Source organism: Eptesicus fuscus, chromosome 7 (assembly GCF_027574615.1).
Source record: "Eptesicus fuscus isolate TK198812 chromosome 7, DD_ASM_mEF_20220401, whole genome shotgun sequence".
NCBI lineage: Eukaryota > Metazoa > Chordata > Mammalia > Chiroptera > Vespertilionidae > Eptesicus > Eptesicus fuscus.
The window spans coordinates 73,855,215-73,878,881 of record NC_072479.1 but is presented as its reverse complement, the minus strand read 5'-3'; the positions used below and the strand labels follow the sequence as shown (position 1 = coordinate 73,878,881).

General features: G+C 40.8%; 1 protein-coding gene across 1 annotated transcript in view; it reads left to right on the top strand.

Annotated features, from left to right (window-relative positions):
• Nucleotides 1-16,173: 16,173 nt before the first annotated feature.
• SSPN (sarcospan) overlaps nucleotides 16,174-23,667 on the top strand; it is a 32,998-nt gene continuing 25,504 nt past the window's right edge. Inside the window, exon 1 of the mRNA XM_008140499.3 lies at nucleotides 16,174-16,452. Within this exon, the coding sequence (XP_008138721.1) occupies nucleotides 16,174-16,452 (279 nt within the window). The remainder of the gene's footprint in view (nucleotides 16,453-23,667) is intronic.

Genomic DNA, 23,667 nt, shown 5'->3' with positions numbered 1-23,667 from the left:
TGAATTTATATTTTTCTCTTGCTGATGACTTCCTTCCCTCACCCTCTTTTCTATAAAGCCTTCCACCTTGTTTAACTCCTTGGAGGGTCTCCCTGCTTGCTAGATGAGCTGCTGCTCAATTCATGAATCATTTAACAAAGCCAATTAGATCTTTAAATTTACTCAGTTAAATTTTGTTTCTTAACAGAGCTCTTCCACAAGCTCTCTTGGAACCAGAGACCTTGGCAAGATTAAGGACTTAGTTGAAATAAGTTGGTGAATTCATGTTTCATCTGCTTTCTTACTTCTCCTGGAAGTGTGAACAAATGATGAAACTGCTAAAAAGGAAAGGCAGCATGCTAGAAGGAGGCCGCGCAATTTGCCCTTGAAAATTCAAAATCTAGATCATTAGCCGTGAATCTGAGTTGGAGGTGCTGAATATTCATTCACACGATTGTGCACATAGTGGCAAGATTTCTTTTCCTGACAAAATGAACAGAATGTCCTGACACCTTTAGACGCTAGGGCGCTTGCAGAGCCTAGTCAGAGGCACAACGCGGGAAGAGACTTTCTACTTCACCTCCCACACCACTCCAAAAAGCACCGCCATTATACAACATCACATACAAAATTTCATTGCTACAAAATAGAAACTAAACCACTAAATTTAAGAAATTTAATTTTTCCTCCTTAACTGTCCTCTGGACTTTCTGGGTACGCAGCATATTTTTTCCCCAACCTAAAATTTAGTTTTCAAGTTCATGGTTAAATAACTAAGCAATTTTAGTTCAGAGATAGATTCTGGAATGAAAGAAACATTATTTTATGATACATAGAAACTTGAAAGGTATTTGACATCTTTTGAGAGGAATGAAAATTAAATCAGATTCTTTGTCTTTTCATCTACTCCATAATCATACAGCATCTCGTACAGAGTTGAAGATATTCAGCAGAATGGATGGCTCTGGAAGGGATAAATTAAAACATCCTTATTGTCTGTTAGTCCACTTAGATGTACACACGGATGTACCCACCATAATCCATGCCAGTTGGGCTGTGTTCCAAGAAAGATGTTGTTCGGGGACAAGAAGTAGCCTTAACAGGAAGCAGAACGAATCTCTTACACGGCACAGCATCTCACACAAGTTCTACTTTTGTTTTCTTTCTCACTTTGGTCATATCAGTAAAAAAAGCTGTGATCTCTGTGAAAATCTTCTTCCTTGCTTAGAGTTTAGTACTCATATATATATTTTTTAATCCAAAAAAAGCTGTTGTCAATATAGTTTGGAAAACTTTTATTTTATCTGCTTCTTTGTTTACCCAAATCCCATGTTATCTTTTATTTGAAGACATGATAGTAGCAAAAGTGATGTGGTAAAACAACATTGTTATTTAGGACCAAAATTTTACTCCATCATTCTGATGGTTGAAGGGAGATTAGTCAACAGTGATAGCCCTCTAACACTGTTTTATCATTACAATCGTTTTCTCAGTGGTGGCTTAGAAGGGGGGTGTGGTGAGAATGCATTCTAAAACCATAGTTTCTCTAGATTCTACAGGACAGTTTACAAAAGGCAATCAGGCAATCTTATCTTAAAAAGAATGGTTTTGAAAACAGAGACACAAAAATACAGATCAAAGTTTTGTTCCTTTTTCCTGGAGTGGGGAGGAGGGAGTCAATGGGGAGGGGGAGGGGCAGATGGGACAGCTGTAATACTTCCTGTAATAAAGATAAAGATAAATTAAAAAAATAAATCTATGGTCCAATTTCTATCCAAAATGGCCAATGTAAGAAATTGGAGACACCGTTGATAGTATTATGAAAGGGGTGTACAGATCTACTCCAAACCACAGTCACCCTTCCTCATGAGTTTCTTGAGGGATATAAACACAGGAAATGTGGGAAATTGCTAACTGGACTTGGACCCAGACACCCTTGCAGGTTGCAGTGTGATTCTCAGCTGGACCACAAAACCCAGGCTGGTCATCCTGGCCATGTCACAGCGTCTGGTCATCATCCCAAATCCTACTGCAGTCTAGCTGGCTGCATGGAAGGAAGAAACTGGGGAAAAGGAACATGCCATCAACTAAGAGCACCAAGGGGCCCTAAATAAGCCTTCCAATGAAGCAGCCCCTGACTCAGCCTGCTACCCTTGCTTATAGGTGAAAACTTGAAGGGAGAAGGAGCAAGCAAGCTTGTCCTACCTCCAACCACTATAACAGTGGGTGCTCTGGATTCTAAAAACCTACAGCAACTTCCTGGGGTGCAATCAATGTGTGGAGTGGAAAATGAGAAGATTACTGCTCCATAGCCTACAGATGACAATCTGGATGGGCAAAGAGTGAGGTATTTTCTTTCTGGATTTTCAAAGCACTGTGCATATTCAGAAACTGCTATTATTTATTACACTCTATTACAATCTGTCCTATTCAATTCTCCTTGAGCTAACACAGTAGCTAACCAATAATGCTTTATAAGTAAAGTCTATTGTACAAAATAAAATAGAATGTAAGATCATATAAATAAAACTTATGTGATACATATAATGCTATGGAAGTTTTTTAAAAAGTAGCTCAATAGCTTGGATGGCTAGGAAAATCTTCACGGAGATGGTGGGCTTGAGGTAGACCTTTCAAGTAAACCGTGTATTTATACACAGGAGGTGTGACCCGTGACCGGGACTGTGGACTCTCCTTGGATGTTGGAGAGTGACAAGTCAGCTGTCACTTTGAAAGTTAGTATAAACTGGAAATCTGACAAAAGACCATCATTGGTAAATATCTATTCCATTTAATGGCATAATCCATTTCTCTTCTAGATGAGCACCCATAGAAGAAAGACTTTCATAGAAATTAGTAAGTTAATAGAAACATTTTATCTCATAGAAAAGACAGGAGCAAAAATGTTAACTTGTGAAATAATTGAAGTGAGGTCCTTTTGAAACTAAGGTGTGTTTTTTTTTAAAAAAAACATTATAATGTAACTAGAGGCCTGATGCACGAAATTCATGCAAGAGTAGGCCTTCCTTCCCCCAGCTGCTGGCACCAGCTTTCCTCTGGCTCCTGGGACCTGGGCTTCCCTCACAGCCCCGGCTTCGTCCAGAAGGACTTCCAGTCTAATTAGCATATTACGCTTTTATTATTATAGACTAGAGGCCCGGTGCAGGAAATTTGTGCATGGCGGGGTGGTGGTTGTCCCTCAGCCCAGCCTGCACCCTCTCCAATCTGGGACCCCTTGAGGGATGTCTGACTGCCTGTTTAGGCCTGATCCCAGTGGGATCGGGCCTAAATGGGCAGGACATCCCTCTCACAATCCAGGACTGCTGGCTCCCAACTGCTCACCTGCCTGCCTGCCTGATTGCCCCTAACTGCTTCTGCCTGCCAGCCTGATCACCCCCTAACCACTCCCCTGCCAGCCCATTTGCCCCTAACTGCCCTCCCCTGCTGGCCTGGTTGCCCCTAACTGCTCTCCCCTGCCAGCCTAGTCACCCCCAAATGCCCTCCCCTGCAGGCCTGGTCCCCCCAAACTGGCCTCCCCTGCAGGTCTGGTCACCCCTAAGTGCCCTCCCCTGCTGGCCTGGTTCCCCCCAACTGCCCTCCTCTGCTGGCCCAGTCACCCCTAACTGCCTACCCCTGCAGGCCTGGTTGCCCCTTACTGCCCTCCCCTGCAGGCCTGGTTGCCCCTAACTTCCCTCCCCTGCAGGCCTGGTTCCCCCCAACTGCTCTCCCTTGCAGGCCTGGTCCCTACCAACTGCCCTCCCCTGCAGGCCTGATTGCCCACAACTGCCATCCCCTGCTGGCTATCTTGTGGTGGCCATCTTGTGTCCACATGGAGGCAGCCATCTTTGACCACATGGGGATGGCCATCTTGTGTGTTGGAGTGATGGTCAATTTGCATATTACTCTTTTATTACATAGGATGGCCTTTTAGAGGACAACAAAAAAAATCAAAAATAATGTCCATGTCTCGCTGCCCCCAAGCAACTGCTCACACCATCTCGATGAGTCTTTCCTAGGTGCTGGTTCATTCTTATTAAAACTCAAGCACCTCGCTTCAATAAACATTTCACATTTCCTCTCTTTTCTTCTCTTGTGTTACTTCCTATGTTCTCCCTAAACAGGATGTACAAGAAAATTAAATTATTTTTTATTTAAAATATGGATTATTAAGGCTTTTAGGAACAAAACTTAAAACATTGCTTTAACTTGGTAATGTTAATGCATGATACTGAAAAATACCCTTTTCCAAAATTTACATGATGAATTAAGTGTTTATTATAGATTGCTTATTGACAAAAAATATGGCCGAGTTAAAAAAAAGTAGATGTTGAAGAAAGTTGCAAATGATTGACAGGCCTGGGGTTTATGAATGCCAGCAAGACCATGGCTCTTCAGTATTCGGGGACCTGAGAGAAGGCTGACCTCCCAGCGGCTGAGCATCGAGTTGGGTTGTTAGAGTCAGTCAGCCCCTCCTCACCTCGTCCTGGTCTGATTATCCCCTTACTACCCTGGAGAAGAGGAGCAAAAGAGTGAAACTAAGAAAGATTGTCCTCAAGGACTAGGCACAGGGAAGGCGCTGCTGGCTGGGTGATCCGGTGAGGCAAGTCTGAACCAGTAGGCCTCACCTGACACATTCTAGAGTCAGCTTCTAGATGAGTAACCACAGGTATGAATGATCACCCTGCCATGCCACACAGTTCCCAACTACACAGTCTGTGCGCCTTAGGTTGTGACATGCTATGGTAGAATCACTTTGCCCTCTGTGCCTTACACAATTCTGTTCTCACAAGTGTAACATTTTTATTACACTTCTGTTGATATGTCTGTATCCCTCCAGTTGAATGTGAGCTCCCTGGGAGCAGAAACCCGACATTTTACCGCCAGTGCCTACTTGGTTACTTGGTGATGTTAGGCACTAAATACATGTTTATTAAATGGATTTAAGAAAGAATGTCATAAGGCAGCCACTACTGAGGAATTGCTACCAAGAAGAAATAAGTGATACAGTTAGAGTTAGTGTTTGGCAAAGGAATGCTTCCTATTGCCTTAAAAGATGGTAAGGATGTTAAACTTAGCTTGAGGTGTGTCCTGGGCAGGGTTTAAGAGTAGGACTTAATCACAAGGGTACATCCCAAACCTACTAAATGCCCAGACTCTACCCTGAACATAACTAAATCAGGCGAGTAAAAGAAAACATTTGTTTTGTTTTTTTTTAAATATATATATTGATTTCAGAGAGGAAGGGAGAGGGGAGAGAGAGATAGAAACATCAATGATGAGAGAGAATCATTGATCGGCTGCCTCCTGCATGTCCCCCATTGGGGATCAAGCCCACAGCCCAGGCATGTGCCCTTGACCAGAATCGAACCCAGAACCCCTTCAGTCCGCAGGCCAACGCTTTATCCACTGAGGCAAATCAGCTAGGACTGTTGTTTTTTAATTAAAAATATTTTTTCCTCTTTTTTTTTTTTTTGTAAATTTTTCTTTTTTTTTAAAAAATTCTTTATTGTTGAAAGTATCACATATGTCCCCTTTTCCCCCCATTGTCCTCTTCCCGGCCCCGCCCCGCCCCCCAGCCCAGGCCTTTGCCTCCCTCCCCCCCATTGTCTGTGTCCTATGGTTATGCCTATATGCATTCAAGTTCTTTGGTTGATCTCTTATCCCTGCCCCTCTGCCCACTCTCCCCTGCCTTCCCTCTAGCACATGCCCTCACCACCCTACTATCTGTGTCCATTGGTTATGCTCATATGCATGCATACAAGTCCTTTGGTTGATCTCTTACCCCCTCACCCCCGCCTTCCCTCATAGGTTGGATAGTCTGTTTGATGCTTCTATGACTCTGGTTCTATTTTTGTTCATCAGTTTATGTTGTTCATTATATTCCACAAATGAGTGAGATCATGTGGTATTTATCTTTCTCTGACTGGCTTATTTCGCTTAGCATAATGCTCTCCCCTTCAATCCATGCTGTTGCAAATGGTAAGAATTCCTTCCTTTTTTATAGCAGCGTAGTATTCCATTGTGTAGACGTACCACAGTTTTCTAATCCACTCATCTGCTGATGGGCACTTAGGCTGTTTCAAATTTTAGCTATTGTAAATTGCACTGCTATGAACATAGGGGTGCATATATCCTTTCTGATTGGTGTTTCTGATTTCTTTGCAGTTGACATACAATATTATATTACTTTCAGGTGTACAACAAGTGATTAGACATTTATATAACTTATGAAGTGATCATCCTGATAAGTCTAGGACCCATTTGGCGCCATACATAGTCATTACAGTATTATTGACTATATTGTTTTTATAGCTGGCAATTTGTACATCTTAATCCCTTCCCCCTTTTCATCCAGCACCCAAAACCCCTCCTATTTGACAATCATCAAAATGTTCTCTGTATCTGTGAGTTTGTTTCTGTTTTGTTTGTTCACTTACTTTGTTTTTGAGATTCCACATATAAGCAAAATCATATGATATATCTTTCTCTGACTTATTTCATTTAGCATAATAACCTCTAGGTCCATCCATGTTGTCACAAATGGCAAGATTTCATTCTTTCTTATGGCCGAGTAATATTCTATAATACCTATATACTACATCTTTATCCATTCATCTATCAGTGGATACGTAGGCTGCTTCCATATATTGGCCCTTATAAATAACACTTCAATGAATATAGGGGTGCCTATATCTAAAAGAAAACATTTTAAATGAATTACAGGTGAGTCTGACCTGCATCCCTGGCTAAAAATCAGTGCATGCAAGTATCTGTTAATATGCTACTTAATTTTATGATTTAGGCTAATAAAAGAGCAACAAAAGTTCCAGGTATAAATAACTAACTGAGCATGATGCTCTACTAGTACAAATACAATTAAGCTAAAGGTGATACAGATTTTAAAATAGCACTCGGCATTTCCCCATGTGCCAAATTAAACAGTTTTGTAAATAGACAACTTATAAAATGTCTATCTGCCCTACAATGGCTCTGTATCTTCCTACACAGTTTGACAGGAAATGTGTTATTTTAACATTCCTATCTTTTTGGAAATAAATGTATGGCTTACCTGTCACTTCCATACATTTTCCTTATGATGCTGTAGAGCTGTAATTGCAGAGCCGAGGGTGCTCCTGGGTAATACTGAGGTTTACCTGGGTGGGTGCATTTGGCAGTCAGGGCACCTCCAGTTTCAAGGGTTAGAAATAACTCACTAAACCTAAGGGATGTCTACTGGCTTCGTGTATGTTTAGCCACTCAACAAATACTGATGGAGCACCTCGTGTCTGCTGAGAAGGGTGATGCGGTGGTGAGCGAGATGATCTCCTGTCTTGTGACGTTCGAGAATGAGCTTGCTTCAGGCACCATTGTTTTCGGAGACTCCAGAAACCTCTCCCCCTCCTTTGTTTTGACCATTCTAGCCTCTTTGCTCATTGGCTTTATTCTCACGTGCCATAGAAAGACTCCCTCCAAGTGGTGAGACAGAATTCCTCCCTCTGGCAGCCTCCCTTCCCAAAGGAAGAGAGGACTGCATCCATCCCAGCATCCTTCTCCCCGGCCTGATGGAGGACTCTGCTTCATCCTGCCTTGGCATTGTCCTTCATGTGCCTGAACCTTAAACTCAGGGGAGGGGCAGGGATACTGCCAGCGCCCTGATCAAGTCCAAAGGCCAACTCCTGGGGTCCTGGCATGGGCAGCAGTCACATAAAACCATGTTGGGGTGGTGAGGGGTCATTCCCCAACACATAGAAGGATTTTAGGCCCCAAACAAAGACATCCACCATCCCATGAGTGATATTTTAGGTAGTATAACATGTGAAAAATGTGAATGTTTTTCTGTTAAACTTTAATCTAGCTTAATGTTAGATTATTAAAACACTGTTCTTAAATTTTTTATTGAATTTATTGGGGTGCCACTGGTTAATAAATTACATAGATTTCAGGTGTACAATTTTATAACACATCATCTGTATATTGTATTGTGTGTTCACCACCCCAAGTCAGGACTCCTTCCATCACTATTTATCCCCCCTATACCCTCTCCTACTTCCCCACCTCCCTTTCCCTCTGAAAACATTGTTTTTAAAGTGGCAGCAATTCGGTCACTTCTGTGAAATAATTTGAAATCCATTGGGGAAACCAAGCGTGAATTCCCTGCTTATTTTGAGGCAGCCTTCACAAGATGCTTAGCAGAAGATTACACAATAAAATGAGGTCCTTTTAAGATTACTGGGGTGGGTGAAAGACAGCATTTGATTCTGGTCACTTCCCTGAAGCAGGGGATGGGGTCAAAGGTCAGATGAGGCACTCAAAAGAAACAGAAAACACTAGAAGAGGAGGGTGCGGGGGGAGTCATCTTTCTCTAGGGATCATTCTGGAAAAGTCCCAGAATTACAGACTTGGGTGAGAATACAGAGGTGGTGGTGAGGAAGAAAAATTATATTGTGAAGTAAAGCACTAATTCAGTAGCTGAAACTTCATCAGGCAGTGAGTAAAAGAGAAGGACAGGGAGGGTTCTATTTTTCTGTGGAGAGTGTAGGAGGAGAAACAATGAAAGCAGAATTGCCAAAGAGAAATTTCAGAGAAAGATAATGCATAGGAAAGGGAAGGGAATAAGAAAGAGGGCAGGGTTAGGATAATAGCTAACAATTATGGGTTACTTACCCGTGCCAGGAAACGTTCTCTGTGTTTTCATGAACTATTGTATTTATACTTCATAGCAACCTTCTGAGGCAAGTACTTCTAATATTTCCATGTTACAGAAAGGAAATTGAGGCTGAGAGAGGTGAAGGAACTTGTCCACATCACACAGCTGGTAAGAATTAGAGACGAGGTTGGAAGTCCGGCAGTCTGAGTCTAGCACTTGCACTTGTAGCTGAGTGAAAATGAGAGCGAATTCGTAGAAGAATGGTTGGACAAAAAGAAGAAGGCCTACAGGGTTTTGTCTGAAGGTCAAAGATGTCTTTTAATGTGGTAATGACTGTATATGGAAACAAATTCAGGGGCTTGTAATTCTATGGAAACTTACATTATTATAAAAATGGTAAAAGATATCAATCTGCTTAGAGTCAGACAATGACTCAGTTATTCAAACTAAGGAGGAAGATTAGTATTCAAAGTGAAAATCATATAGTTTGCTTACAACACAGGATTTGAAAAATAACTTTGATGTGTTTTTTAATGTTATTATTAAAAAAACCTGATTATAATGTATCTAAAGTATCCCTGTCATGTTGTTCCTCAAGATGATTCTTAAAACAAAAATTTAAATGTACAGAGAAAATATGAGATTCTAGGATTTTAAAGGAATATTATTTATATCAGAAAGATCTGAATCCTCATGAATCTTGTATGTAAACTGTATTTATGATTTATCAATATTTATTAACATCACACAATGTTATTTGTACTGTGCGTAGGACCAATCATGACTAAGAAAGCCTGGTGTCTGCCCTCATGGTGCTTTTTTATCTCATGGCACGCATAAACTACTAAAATTCTGCGGCACACCAAAAAATATATTTTTTGCTGATCTGACAAAAAGTAGGATTCATTCACACCAGATGGCTATTGTGTTGACTGTTGTCATTTTTTTATTTGACAGTCTAAGGGAAAAGACGTCAGTGCTTCTGACTAAATAGTCAGGTATTGCATGTTTTAAAAATTCTTGCAGTACACCGGTTTAAAATTGCTGCTCTAGACCCTAGTCAGCATCTGTTCTTGCTATCCTGGGCCTTGGCAGGAATATCTGGACTTAGAGCAAGAAGAAAAAAATGTAGCCTTGGGCAAGTCACTTAACTACTCTGAACAAATTTCAGCGTCATTGGGTTTTGGTTAGACTTAAAGATATAATATATAAGAGTATTTTGTAACTTATAAATATGTATATTGTATATACATATATATACATATATTCTAGACATTATTCTTATTGTAATTCACAGAAAATTATGTCTTTGTTTTTTTAGAGAAAATTTTCAGAAAATGATGTATTTTCTTTAAAATTTATCTATACTTATGAGATACAGCAATAACTTGTGCTGTGGGGTAGGATGTAGAGTTAGAATGGCTCTATATCTAAAATCCGCCTCATTTAGAATAAAAATATTGACACTACATTCATTATACACATAGCCTAGAAGATATGAGTTCTCTCAAATGCTTTCCTCCCACTCCTGCAAACACAACTGCACGTTATCTAGTCTTTCATTCTTTCCTCCTCTCTCAGTCTCCAAGGGGACTTTCCTTCTGACTAATTCTCCCACCTCAAGGAACTTATCTGATCAATTGTGCAAAAAAGGATATTGTCCCTCTAGCTATAGCTTCTTCTCTTTCTTTCCCTTCATAGCTAAGATTTTCCACAGATTTCTTTACATCTCTTTCCCGCCTCTGTCCTCTCAAACTCACTGGAATCTTGAATCTGCCATATGGGATTGCTCTTGGCAAAGGCAACCAATGACCATCTTGCCACTAAAGTCCGTGGCAGCGTTACGTTTATCTTATTTGGTTTCTCTGTGGAGTTCAAGGACAGAGTGAATTTGAGGTACCTTTGGGACATTCAAATGGAAATGTGGGTAGGTAGTTACATTTGCAGATCTAGCGCTCAGGAAAGAAGTCTGGGCTCTTTGGAGAGATTTGTGAGTTTTCATTGAAACCATGGAGTGTATCGTGTTAGAATAAAGAGGACCAAGAAAGGAACGAACATTTAGGAGATCAGCAAAGGAAGTACAGCTCGTGAAGATATTGAGGAGGAGGTATGGGGGTTTTAAAATATGGTTTTGATTGTTTGATACTCTTTCTTAATTTTTCTCCTCTTGAATGTGGGCTGGATTTAGTGACTCCCTTCGAAAGAACAGAATGAGGGTCAGGTGTTGCTAAGTGACTTCTGAGGCTGTGTCATAAAAAGGATAGTTTCACCATGTTTTCTCAATCTCTGAATCTCTCATTCTGATTGAAGCCAGATACCATGTTGTGAGGACACGGAACAGCCCTGTAGGGAGGCCAATGCCGGGTGAGGCCACATGGAAAGGCACCAACTTGCCAATTAGATTAGTGAGCCTCCTTGAAAGCAGATCTTCCTGCCTCAGTCAAAACTTCAGATGACTCTGAGTCTTTCAGCTGAGACCCCAGAAAATGTGAAGAAATAAACCATTCTTGCTTTGCCCTGTTTGAATATTTGACTCATAGAAACCATGGAATAAATAATTATTGTTGTTCCAAACTACTATTTTTGGGTGGCTTATTAGACAGGAATAGATAATTAATTCTAAGGAGCCAGAAAGGCAGGAAAGAAAAGAATTTGGTAAGGTAATTTAAATTTAAAAAATCACACAAACTTTATTTTTTTTATTGTTAATTAGTTATGGATACACAGTGACTCCTTGTATTTCTCTTGTTATTACGTTTAAAAAATTGAGACATCATTACATACAATAAACATGCACAGACCTTAAATGTTGTTCAGTGAGTTCTCACAATTGTTTATACCCATGTAACCACCACCCAAGGCAAGATACTAAAGACTTCTGTCACCCCAGCAAGCCCCCTCCTGCTCCTTTCTAGTCAGCTCTCTCATTCCAAGTCCAAATCACTTTTTAAATTCAATGATCATAGGTTAGTTTTGCATTTTTATTTTTATACTAAAGGCCCGGTACACAAAGTTTGTGCACGGGGGGTTGGGGGGGTGGGTGCAGTCCCTCAGCCTGGCCTGCACCCTCTCGCAATCCAGGACCGCTGGCTCCTAACTGCTTGCCTGCCTACCGGCTTGATTGCCACCTAACTGCTCCCCTGCTGGCCTGATGGCCCCCAACTGTCCTCCCCTGCCAGCCTCATGGTCCCCAACTGCCCTCCCCTGTCAGCCTGATCACCCCTAACCACCTCTGCCTCAGCCCCCACCACCATGGCTTTGTCTGGAAGGAAGCCGGACAGTAGGAAGATGTCCCCTCTCCCGGTCTAATTAGCATATTACCCTTTTTATTAGTATAGGTAAATGGAATTATGCAGTGTTATTTTGTGTCTGGTTCCTTTCACTCAGCAAACTATTGGTGAGGTTCATTCATGTCATTGCGTATATCAGTAGTTCACTCCTACTTATTAGCAAGTAGTATTCCACTGTATGAATACACCGCAATTTGTTTATCCTTCTTCTCTTCTTATTTCTTTAAAAAAAAAAGTTTGTCTTTTTAAATTGATTTTAGAGAGAAGAAAGGAGAGAGAGAGAGAGAGAGAGAGAGAGAGAGAGAGAGAGAGAGAAACATCTATTGGCTGCCTCCTGCACTTCCCCTACTGGGGATTGAGTCCACAACCGGGGCATGTGCCCTGACCAGGGAATTGAACCAGCAACCTTTTGGTGCACAGAACAATGCCCAACCAACTGAACCACCAGGCACAGCCTCCCTTTATTTCTTAAGTAAAATAAGTATATTTCTTCTTCATTTTTGTGGACATGTCAACATTACATGGACAAAACTACATGTACAAAGTTATGCGGAAAACATTGATATCATTATAAATCACATCATATAAATAGGTAGAATGCATTAGGGAATGCTTGATAGTAACCATCTCTACAGACTCTTTATAGAACGAGAGTTATAAGCACTCTGTTGACCATAGTGAGTACACTGCCCCTAAGACATTTAACTTGAAAATACAAACTGTTATGCAAAAAATCATAAATAGGTCAATTATTTTGAGAAGAAACTTGAGCCAAAAGACACATTTAGAATTAATGACACAGAAATAAAAAAAGGAAAAGAATAGAGAGTTTATTTGTTGCACTCACACACACAGATCATCAATATTTCTAGAATCATGTATGGAGGCCAGTGAGACATATGAGCCCATGGTGATTTCAATTGTTCTCTGTGGAGTGTCTGATACTTCTTTAAATCAAATCTGACTGAGCATTTTTGATATATTTAATTACACAATAAAGAGATTTGATATAGACCTTGGAACTGTAATATCTTTTCCATGAAATCTTTTTTGTTCTTGGTGAGTCAAAGATCATGTGTTCAGAAATATGTTGGTTTGGAGATTATTTTCAGGTGGATTTCCCAAGGCCATTTTGTTAATGACACTAGTTTTAAATAGAGTTACCATTATCCCAGTTCTGAACTTCTAAAGCAGAAACACTTCGAAATAATGTTGAATTTGCGATATAGCAAAGAGAGATACTAAGCTTAATTTTGTTATTTTCCCCAGAGGATCAAAATAATCTCAAATCCTATATGTTAACTACTCTCCTGCACTTTCTAATTTATAATCTCTGTCATTTTTAAGTTATAGGAGAAGCCAATAGGTTATCTGAAAACACTTCGTTTCTACTTTGCCTTTCTTCCCGGTAATATAAATATCTGAAGAGGTTATTGCTTACCCCATAAAAGAGAGACATTATAATTTATGAATACTAAAAAAACCCGTGTTCATTTCTGTTAAACTATGTCAAGAGCTGGAAACGGTGATTTTTTCTCATGGAAAAGATATATTAAAGGGAGCGCTCTCCCTACTGTATCCTTAAGGACCTTTTGATCCCATTTTAGCCCTGATTACTCTCTATCAATAACCTTTGGACAACTTTCTTCACCCTGTTCTTTGTTTCTATTTTCCTGTATGAATTAAGTGAAAATATTGTTCTCATCAATATCATCTCATGGTATCGCCAAAGATCAAGCCCTCAGGCCCAGATTCCAGCATGCAGCCAGAAATCTGAGCAGGTGGAAGGTCCCCTATACGCTGCCTGCTTCGCTGGAAGCTGAAAACTGGAGTAGGGAGTTGTAATCAGCCTAGAGGATTACAATTTATCGGGGCTGTTGTTCACTGCTACTGGTTTCATTTGTAACTTGTCTCAGCTAGGCAATTAAAAGGAAGCCTTTAGAAAAGAATGTATGTACAACTCTTTAACTATTCTAATTTATACTTAATTTAAGGTTTTGAGGAATAGGGATATTTTATTCTTAACTAAATGACAGCCCAGAAGTATGGTTAGCCAATAGAGCCTGTATCTAGTTATAAATTTGTAATAGGAATAATGGTCTCCATCAACTATTGTATACAGGGTTGGGCAACAGTAGGTTTACAGTTGTAATATAAATAAATAATACAATAATCAATAAATAATAATACAAGAATAAACTATTTTTTGCATACTCACAACTGTAAGCCTACTGTTGCCCACCCCTGTATATTATGGTGGTGAATCAAGATATTTTTGTACAGTTCTCAGGTAGCTATAGGTACAAGGCCAATAGCTAATTCTGCGATAGATGAAATACTACCCATGATCATTAAATTGTTTAAAATCACAAACAATTTAAACAGCCTAACACCCATTTGTTTGCCTATCGGTAATTCACAAGAGTTCACATTTGGTTACCTTCACCTCCATCCCCAACTAGGGGTGTGGCTTATTAATCTGGTTACTGAATAATTCTGCTATTCATTTTTGCACCTTTAAAAGTGGAAACTGTAATTATAAGGTGTTTCTAAGGAGTAACAGTAAAGTATGTAAAGCACCTAGCATGTGTTTGTTACAGAATAGAATAGAGACTCAGTATTTGGAAGCTATATTATTTATACTAACAAATAACTCCAGGTGGTCAGTTAGCTTCCTGAAAATGTTTAGTATATTTACATAGAAGAAAAATAAGTATTGTTCTGTTTCGTCATTTGTGTTGTTCTCAGTCATGCCCAAACCAGGTGGGTACCTTGTGTAACTCCAGCTTTTGTCTGTTCTCCCTAGAAATCCAAATGGTGTAATGGCCCCAAAGCAGCTGACAGTGACCCTATGTCAGTGCAGCTCCCGAGGTTGAGGGGCTGCTTCTGCTGCTCTAGGGGGAGCACTGGGGCGCGTGGTTTGGATTCTGCTTCCTAAGCTACTGCATGCGTTCCAAGGACCTTCTTTTTCTCACTGACCCAGAAGCAAGGTAGGAGGAAAACAACGACATTCATAACTTAAGGAAGAATACGTTTTATATCTTCAAAGGTACCTTTGTGTGGACTAGGCTGTTTACAAGGAGAGCTGATGACAATTCTGAGGAAACGGAGCAGAGAGTTAGACTTTAAATTTGCTGAGATAGAACAATCTAGGAGTATCTATTCTAGTATCTTGGCAACATCATGTATTTTTTAATACAGCTTTCTGATTGTTCACATGACCATACCAATGTAATATATAAACACTCCAAAGTTGAAGGGATCATTTCTTAGTGGTTTCAACTGAAATTCTAAGTGCTACTGAGAAGTATGTGGGAATAGGAAGAATCAGTTTTATTGATGAGTTCTATGACTTTGGGCAGGGTCCAAATTCTGTCTTGAACATCCTTAATATTGTTGCACACTGTAGGTGCTTTTAAAATTTCTTAAATGTAGACTGAGACAACTGCTGGAGTCCTGGGTGCATAATACCCCCCCCCCCCCCCCCCCACACACACACACTCCCCTCTAGGCACTGTTGCGGAAATTAGTGAAGACTGGCTGGGGACTCCACATAAACCGTTAAAAGAGCTTTTAAAAACAAATACGTGTGAGAGAGTTCACAATGAGCCCAGCATCTCTATAAACAGTTATTTCAAAAGCAAATACCTCAATGGGAGAAACGCCTTTGTCAGTTGGATTGCAGAATTTAAAAAAGAAAAAGAGCCCATGCCTTTGTTGGGAAAGAAACAATTTAGCTTCTGGAAACGATTTCACAGCTTGGAGCTCAGCGATGCCTATTTTAGATTAAATTGTCTATTAATTAAACTGAAATGATTTAAACATTCATCACCTTGCATTGCACCTCTCAGAAAACAAAAAAACAAAAACCTTGGGGTTTGGAATGATGACAACAGACATTCTCCCCCGCCACCCCCCCCCCCACCTCCCCCCTCCAAGCAGCCGGCCTGTTGAAAGTGCACGGGATGGAAGAGGCCAGGGGACCCGCGCCGGCTCCCACGGGCTTTGGGCAAACCCTGCCCGCGGGCCCAGCAGGCGCTGCGTCCCGGCGCGTTGGCAGTTGGCGACCCCCCTCGACTCCCCCCTGTACTGCGGGCTCCCTGTGGCCTTTGGAGGCTCGGCCAGTCGGCTCCAAATGTTTTCCATATTTGTTCAGCCTCCGTAATCCGAATACCAGGGCAGGCTCAGCCCGCCCAGCGCCGCTCGGGGCCCAGTGCGCGCCGCACACGCACGCACCCACCCACCCACGCAGCCGCCATGGGCAAGGACAAGCAGCCCCGCGGCCAGCGGAGGCAGGGGGGGCCGCCGGCCGGGAACGCCACCGGGCCCGACGACATGGGGCCGAAGAAGGGCAAGGGGGCCCCCAAGGAGTGCGGGGAGGAGGAGGCCCGGACGTGCTGCGGCTGCCGGTTCCCGCTGCTGCTCGCCCTGCTGCAGCTGGCCTTGGGCATCGCCGTGACCGTGGTGGGCTTCCTCATGGCGAGCATCAGCCCCTCCCTGCTAGTCAGAGACACTCCATTTTGGGCTGGGATCATTGTAAGCATCAAGTCTGTTTTGCCTAAGCGCGTTTGCCGAACAGGAATGCAAAGCCGCATGATCGAGTCACCACTAACCCAGCTGCATGCGCCCCTCCCCAGCTCCACTCCTCTAACTCGCCCCCTGCTTGGTGACGGATGCCTGCCACCCTGGCTTTGCCCGGGCCCAGGCTGGGCGACCGAGGACTTGCGCCCTCTCTCTCCTGCTTGTTGCTCCGAACGCCTCCAACGGGCCTGACTCTGAACGCGCTCTGGACCTGGGGAGGTCAAAGGCTGTTTTATTTTGATCGAATTGAACAGCTCCCCCCCCAGAACAACAGCAGATTCACTTTGGCTTTTTCCTTATCCTGGTCCCTGGACCCCACCCCTAACCCTAAATAAGTAACGAACAGCGAAGTAGTTCGTCTTAGTTAAAAAAAAGTAGGTTTGGAAAAATCCTGTCCTTGGAGTTGCCCTATGGGTTCGCATTAATGTTATTCTTCACATTTGAGGTTCCATTAGTACATCTTACAAAATAGTGGTCTAAAGCAGGAAACGCGAATACAGCAAGCACAACCTTAATCTGCTGGAGTCTCAAGTGGGATAAACCCAGGGCTCTGGCCCTGGCAGAGGTTTATTTGGGACTCTGCTAATGGATGTACTGTTCTGAGCAGAACACGGCTCAGCTGTTGGGAGTGTGGAGGCGCACAGCATACTGGGCTTAATTAAATGGCTTCTTTGATGTGAAATGGGTGCCATTTATTGAGCACCTACTGTGTGCCTGTCCTGCTAGAGGCCTTACATAGATATTTTTTTCTAAACCCCACATCATTCTTAATCGGATACTTCTTATTTCATTTCTCAAATGAGAGAACCGAGGGTCATGAGTTGGCAAAGTTGCCACATCAGCCAAGTTGATTCCCTTTGCACCAGACTACATGCGCACTTTTCTCATTGAGCCACACTGCCACCACATTTGGTTTGTAATATATATATATATCTATATAAAATAATATATATATAAATATATAAATAAATCAGACTCTACAGATATATATATATATATATCTATATATATATATATATCTGTAGAGTCTGATTTATTTTTTAAAACCTCTTGCAGAATAAGAGCCTGGAATTAAGAGAAATGTCCTACAATGATTAATATGGCATTTTTTTACAGAACACAGTTTTAATATTATGCTATATGATGGTGCCTCGTGGTTTACTGAAATCCCATTGATCCATGAAACAACACTTTGAGGTGGGAACTGTGTTTCCTCTTTGGACAGGAGGAAACAGATTGAGAGAAGTCAAGGGACATTCTCAGGATCCAGAGATGAAGAGTGGCAGAGTCAGACAAGACTGGAATCACCCTTCTGGCTCCTAGTCTCCTATTGCATCATTACTGCTATTACTGACCACAGGAGCTATAACTCATAGAGCAATCCTCAAAATAATTTTGTATCAAGGGCAGATGTTAAAAACAACTGATAAATATGCATCAAGGTAGGGCTTTCCTAATTAAGATTATTTGAACTCACAAATTCTTGCCGAGCAATTTGAAACTTTTAATTTGTGTACTAAGAATCCCCACGAAATTATCATGATTGGAGTTTTCTAAATCAAGTGATTTTAAAAATAGCTTTTCACTAAGATACACTGGGTATTTTAGTCACCCCAATGACTGTCAAGTTACGAGAGGACTTGAATGCTAGGCAAATTAAAAGAAAAAAGGAATGAAACTCCTTCATCAATGGTTTTGTATATCATTTGAGAATGTGTTTTCTATCTTTTCTTTATTTCAACTTTGAAAAGCCCAGTACCAAAAAAAGCAAATTAGATGGGAAAAAAATTTTGGTCTTGATGTTTAAGGCCTGACCATACAAATCATGCAACTCTGAAATTTCAGGAGCTCCTATTAGGAGTATCCCATGGATACGCCTTGGGTGTGGTACAAAAAGTATTATCTATAGCCAGGTCTCTCTTCTTTCCAGTTCTCTAGTTTATAAGGTAGGATCGACTTGAAGTTTTTTTGTAGTGATATCTGTCCCGGTCTTTATAACCTTAATCTTTCTTTAGAAAACGTAGAGTGTGTTTGTAGAGCTGAGCAGTTCATGGAGATGCCCTGAGACAGATGAGGAGTGCCTCAGAGGAGCCAGGCAAGGACAAACTCTCATCCCAGCTGGGCCAGCACTGCAGGCAACATGACACTGCCTCCCACAGACACCGCGCTTGTTGTCCTCAACTCACTGTCTGTGGTTGTGCATGGGCATTCTTCCAAGCTTTCAGGGGTGGGAAAAGGCAGGATGGGGACGAGCAGACGCATAAACACCGCACCTGGTGTTGAGTCCTCCCTCGGCCATTATTCTCTGAGTAACTTGGGCAAGCTATTTAACCTCTCTAGGTTTCCATTTTGTCATTGATGAAATCTATGGTTATAATAATTCCTACCTCTCAGGGTTGTCCTGAGGATTAAATAAATTAAGACATGTTCTAATACTTAGGACAGTGCTGGCTAATGGTGAGTATTCACTGAGTCAGCTCTTTTTATTAGCAATGAGCGAAACCATCATTGGTGGTGGCACTCTTCAAATTAGAAGTGGCTCCATTCGATCTCTGGTCTTGCCGAACAGTCATTTTGGACTTGCTACAGTTTCCAGACCAGTTTGAACCCCGAAGGAGATATCAATTTGGCTGTCTCACTTTTTCTGTTCTCTATCAAGTTACTATGAGCAATCTCAGTGGTATTATATTAGCCCAGTACTTTCTGAATCTCTCTGGAGGTTTATAAAAATTAACTTGGAGGAAAGACCCCCCCCCCCCCCCGACTCCCAGATCATTTTGCTTAGAAATATGGGGTGCTTCTGGCCCTGTTTAAGAGACCTGTTAGACCAAAGCAGGGCAGGTCAATTCCTGGGGCTAAGGCAAAGTCGAACCTCCTTTCAGAATTTAGGCTGAATTCAAGCAGGGACCCCAGACTGATGCACTCACCCCATCAATAGCTTTGCATGCTTAATTCATGTTACTTATTCATTTTTTCAATGACCTGGGGATTTGGGCATTGCCATTCCCATAATTGAATCTTGGTATATGGACTAAGCCACTGAGGTGACTTCTTGTTGACCAATGTTTACGTGACTTGATGAATATTCAAGGGCTTTCTGGTTATAGATTAGAGAAGCCCTTGGTGATCTATGACCAGAGAGTTATGTCCAGTGAAACTTTAGGAAGACAAATAGGCTGTTTCTTGCCTATCCACAAATGTGACTTCCTCATATCAGAGAAATGACTGAAGTATTTTTACTTCAGTTACAAAAGGTTCCTGTAAAGGAAAAAAATAGAATGGAGCCACTATGGAGACCAAAGTAACTTGTCAAAGTGCCATTCTTCTCTCAGTTTCTCTATAATGGCTTCAGGATTGTAAGCCATACCACAATGACAATGCAAAGTGAAACAGGGTCTTTGAGGATGCACTTGGCCAGAGGTAGGGCATTCTAAGTAGTAGAAGTTTGCTCTGCTTTTTATTCCATCAGTGCTTGAGTAGCTGGGTCAAATAGGCATGTAAGGCTGCTCATCATTCCAGAATTCTTACTGATGAAAAGTGAGTATGGATTGAAGGAATCTGAGAACTTTGGGCCTTTAATTGCTTCTTACTCAAATGAATACAGTTTTGGAGTGGGTGAAGCATAACATGTTTGAACTTTGGCTTACTTTTCTTCATTCAGTAACATTTGTTGGGGGTGTCCACTACGCTAGGTATTGGTCAAAACATAATGAATTGTCTACCAGGAGGAGATCTCCAGAGATCCTGATGGACATGTGCCTTTACCATATCTGGCAGTAATGAATACTTCCGATTACAAAACTTAACCCACACAAACATTTTTAAAGCCCATTTACCTTTCAAAGCATTTCACTTACAGTGATTTATTTGTTTTGGCACCTCTACTCTGAAGTCAATTTAAGAGCAGACTGTTGTCTCTCATCCCCAATGGGGATGCTTAGTATTTGTTAGTCTCTTGGCCCTTACCAATGAGGTAATATTCTCATGGAAAATGGGGGTTTCTTTGCCCTATTGTAGTTTTTAGCTTTCCTCATTCTCTCTCTATTGCTCCCATACCCTACCCAACTTGAATAAAAATCCTGCGATATCTCTCTCTCTCTCTCTCTCTCTCTCTCTCTCTATATATATATATATATATATATATATATATATAAACATATCTCTCTCTCTCTCTCTCTATATATATATATATATATATATGGAGAGAGAGAGATAGAGAGAGAGAGAGAGAGAGAGATCACATCAGAAAGTTTAAGGAAAGGGCTTAAAAGGAAGGGAAGAATATTTCCTTTCCTTAATATCATTCATAAAACTCACTGTATGAATCTGTCATGATTAAGAGTCCTGTCAAGAATCTGACATACTCTAAGGAGTTCAAAATGCAGATTTATTCAATTTTAAAAATCTATTTTTAATTTGACTTAATGGAAGGGAAAATTGGGTGGTTATTTATTTTAAAATAGATTATACCCTGAAATTCACAATTAGGTATATGATATATAGCAAGTAATTGGGACAGATATTGTTATTGTCCATAATTTATAAGTAGAGAAACTAAGACATGATGATTTAGCTAAATGATTTAGTCACGGTTATGAAAAGAAACTGGAAGTGAGGAAGGCTTGGCATTGGGTTATGGACAGATCCTAAAGCAAGTCAGGAACTAAAAATGGTATCAATTTTCTATATAGGTTTATTGACATTTAAGCAATTTAGTCTGGAATTATATTTTAGAAATACATTGTGTAATAATGCATTACTTTTTTAAAAATATATTTTATTGATTTTTTACAGAGAGGAAGGGAGAGGGATAGAAAGCCAGAAACATCGATGAGAGAGAAACATCGACCAGCTGCCTCCTGCACACTCCCTACCGGGGATGTGCCCGCAACCAAGGTACATGCCCTTGACCGAAATCGAACCTGGGACCCTTCAGTCCGCAGGCCGACGCTCTATCCACTGAGCCAAACCGGTTTGGGCTGCATTACTTTTTATATTGGGACTTTAACATGCTTCCAAAGTCTAATGTTGCATATATGATACCTCTGGGAAATCATTTTATCATAGCAACTGTCACAGGGTTATTGGGAGCTGAAGGGTGATAATTACATGGCCTAACTCAATTTATTATAATAATGGTAGGAAAATTATCTTATACATGAAGGCCTCCGACTAAGTATAAATAAAATGTAATCGAATTAATGGGACAAACAATTAAATGTAAAATGTATATGAAAATAAAAGGGAATATCAATAAATTTAATAACACGTTGCCTGAAAGAATTTTAGGAATACAGAATAAAGAATAAGGCAGGTGAAGACTGAACAAAATCATTTGATACTCAGAATATTAGGAGAAATGTGTTTTCCCCTTTCGACTAGCCTCATACTAAGCCAGACACACAAAGGCCATGAGGGAGAGTGCTTATACAAGGAGACAGTGATCCCTGAATCTTTTTTCTCATTTTAAGATAAGGAGAAGAAGGGGCAGGTCCTGATATTTTCAATCCAGTAGTGTGACTACGTTCAACTCAGAAAGTCAATCTCTGGGTACTTTGGCGATGTCAATCATCATTTGGTTTTATTTATTTATTTTTATCATAGAAATACTAGTATATAGAATTTGTGGGCAAGCCAATCAAAATAGAGAAATTTATTCTCTTTAAATATATGTCCATGGAGATATTATGTATCTCCTGACACATAATGGGTACCTGAAAAGTATAGAATGGGACTCTATTTATTTATTCTATACTTGCATGATCAGAGTTTCTGTTTGAACTTATGAAAAACATTTTTAAAACTATGGTTGCAGAGAAATTTAAGCTTATTGATAGCATTTAAAAGAACTCTGAGGTAATAATAAGAAATCTCTTGGGGTCCTGGGTTCCAGAAATATTCAGAACACATTAGATTAGTATTGTAGAGACATTTATTTCATGCCATAAAATGCCCTGTAGGATTAAAAAAAAAAAAGAGGAAAAAGAGATTGATTTATTTTACATTCCCCTAATTAGAATAAATTAGAGCAAATTAGGATGGATATAACTGAATGCTGGGTGTCTTCCTTCAACAAAGAAAGCAATGACATAGGTTTTTCCAATATTTGGTCTAACCGTTTCTTAGATTGCCAATATAATGTCTGCTTTAAATTTCTTCTGAGGAAATGGGTGTTTTCTGGACTGTTTCTTGCCGTTAGCCTTGTCTATGACATCTCTGTGAAGGGTGTTCTTTAACTGGGTCTCTGCCTGTGCTGTACACTGAAGGGTTAGCATCAGCATTAAAGGTTATGCACAAGGGTATGTGAAGCGTTCAGTTGCATATTTCCATGTTGCTGTAGGACAGTTATGGAATCTCTTCATTAAAGTTTAATCAGATATCATTTCACTGCAAAATACAGTTCATTTGTTAGGGCCCAGATCCTGGCAAACTAGAGAAATGCTGATCCAAAGAGCCCATCAAAATCTAGAGCTGGATGGGACCTCATGTTGTTGTATTTTAACTCGGTAGTTTTTGCTTCTTGTGAATATTCCAGTCCAGGTTTATTACAGTGAGTTCTTAAGCTGAAGAGGAGCATTTTTTTTTTTTTTTAAAAGAAGAATGTTGGCAATAGCATTTAAATCATACACTATACATAAGCCGTTTTCAGAAGAATCTCTTTTAACCGGTTTGGATGCCGCCTCAGATCTCAGTATATGGATATAAAACTTGGCAGGAGTAACTGTCAGATGCCTGAGCGAGGCAGCACACTCGATCACCCTGGTTAATTTTAAAATTCATATGTGGATGCCTACACATGTGGCAACAAGCAGAATACATACGGCGTCAGGTTCCGGCGAGGGTCCCTCCCTGGCTCGCAGGGGGCCGCCTCCTCACTGTGCGCTCACAAGCCTGTCCTCGGCGCATGCGCGTGGAGAAAGGGCGCTCTCTCACTTCTTCGTATAAGGCCACCAGTCCTGTACGATCTGGATCCAATCCTTATGGTCTCATTTAACTTAATTACCTCTTTTTTTAACGGTTATATATTGAACATCATTTTTCCCTTTATTTTACTTTTCCATCACCATTTATCCCCTCTATATCCGCCTCTGCCGCCCTCCCCTCCACAATGACCACACTGTTGTTCATGTCCATGAGTTCTTTCTCTTTTTTTATTCTTTTTTGCTGAAT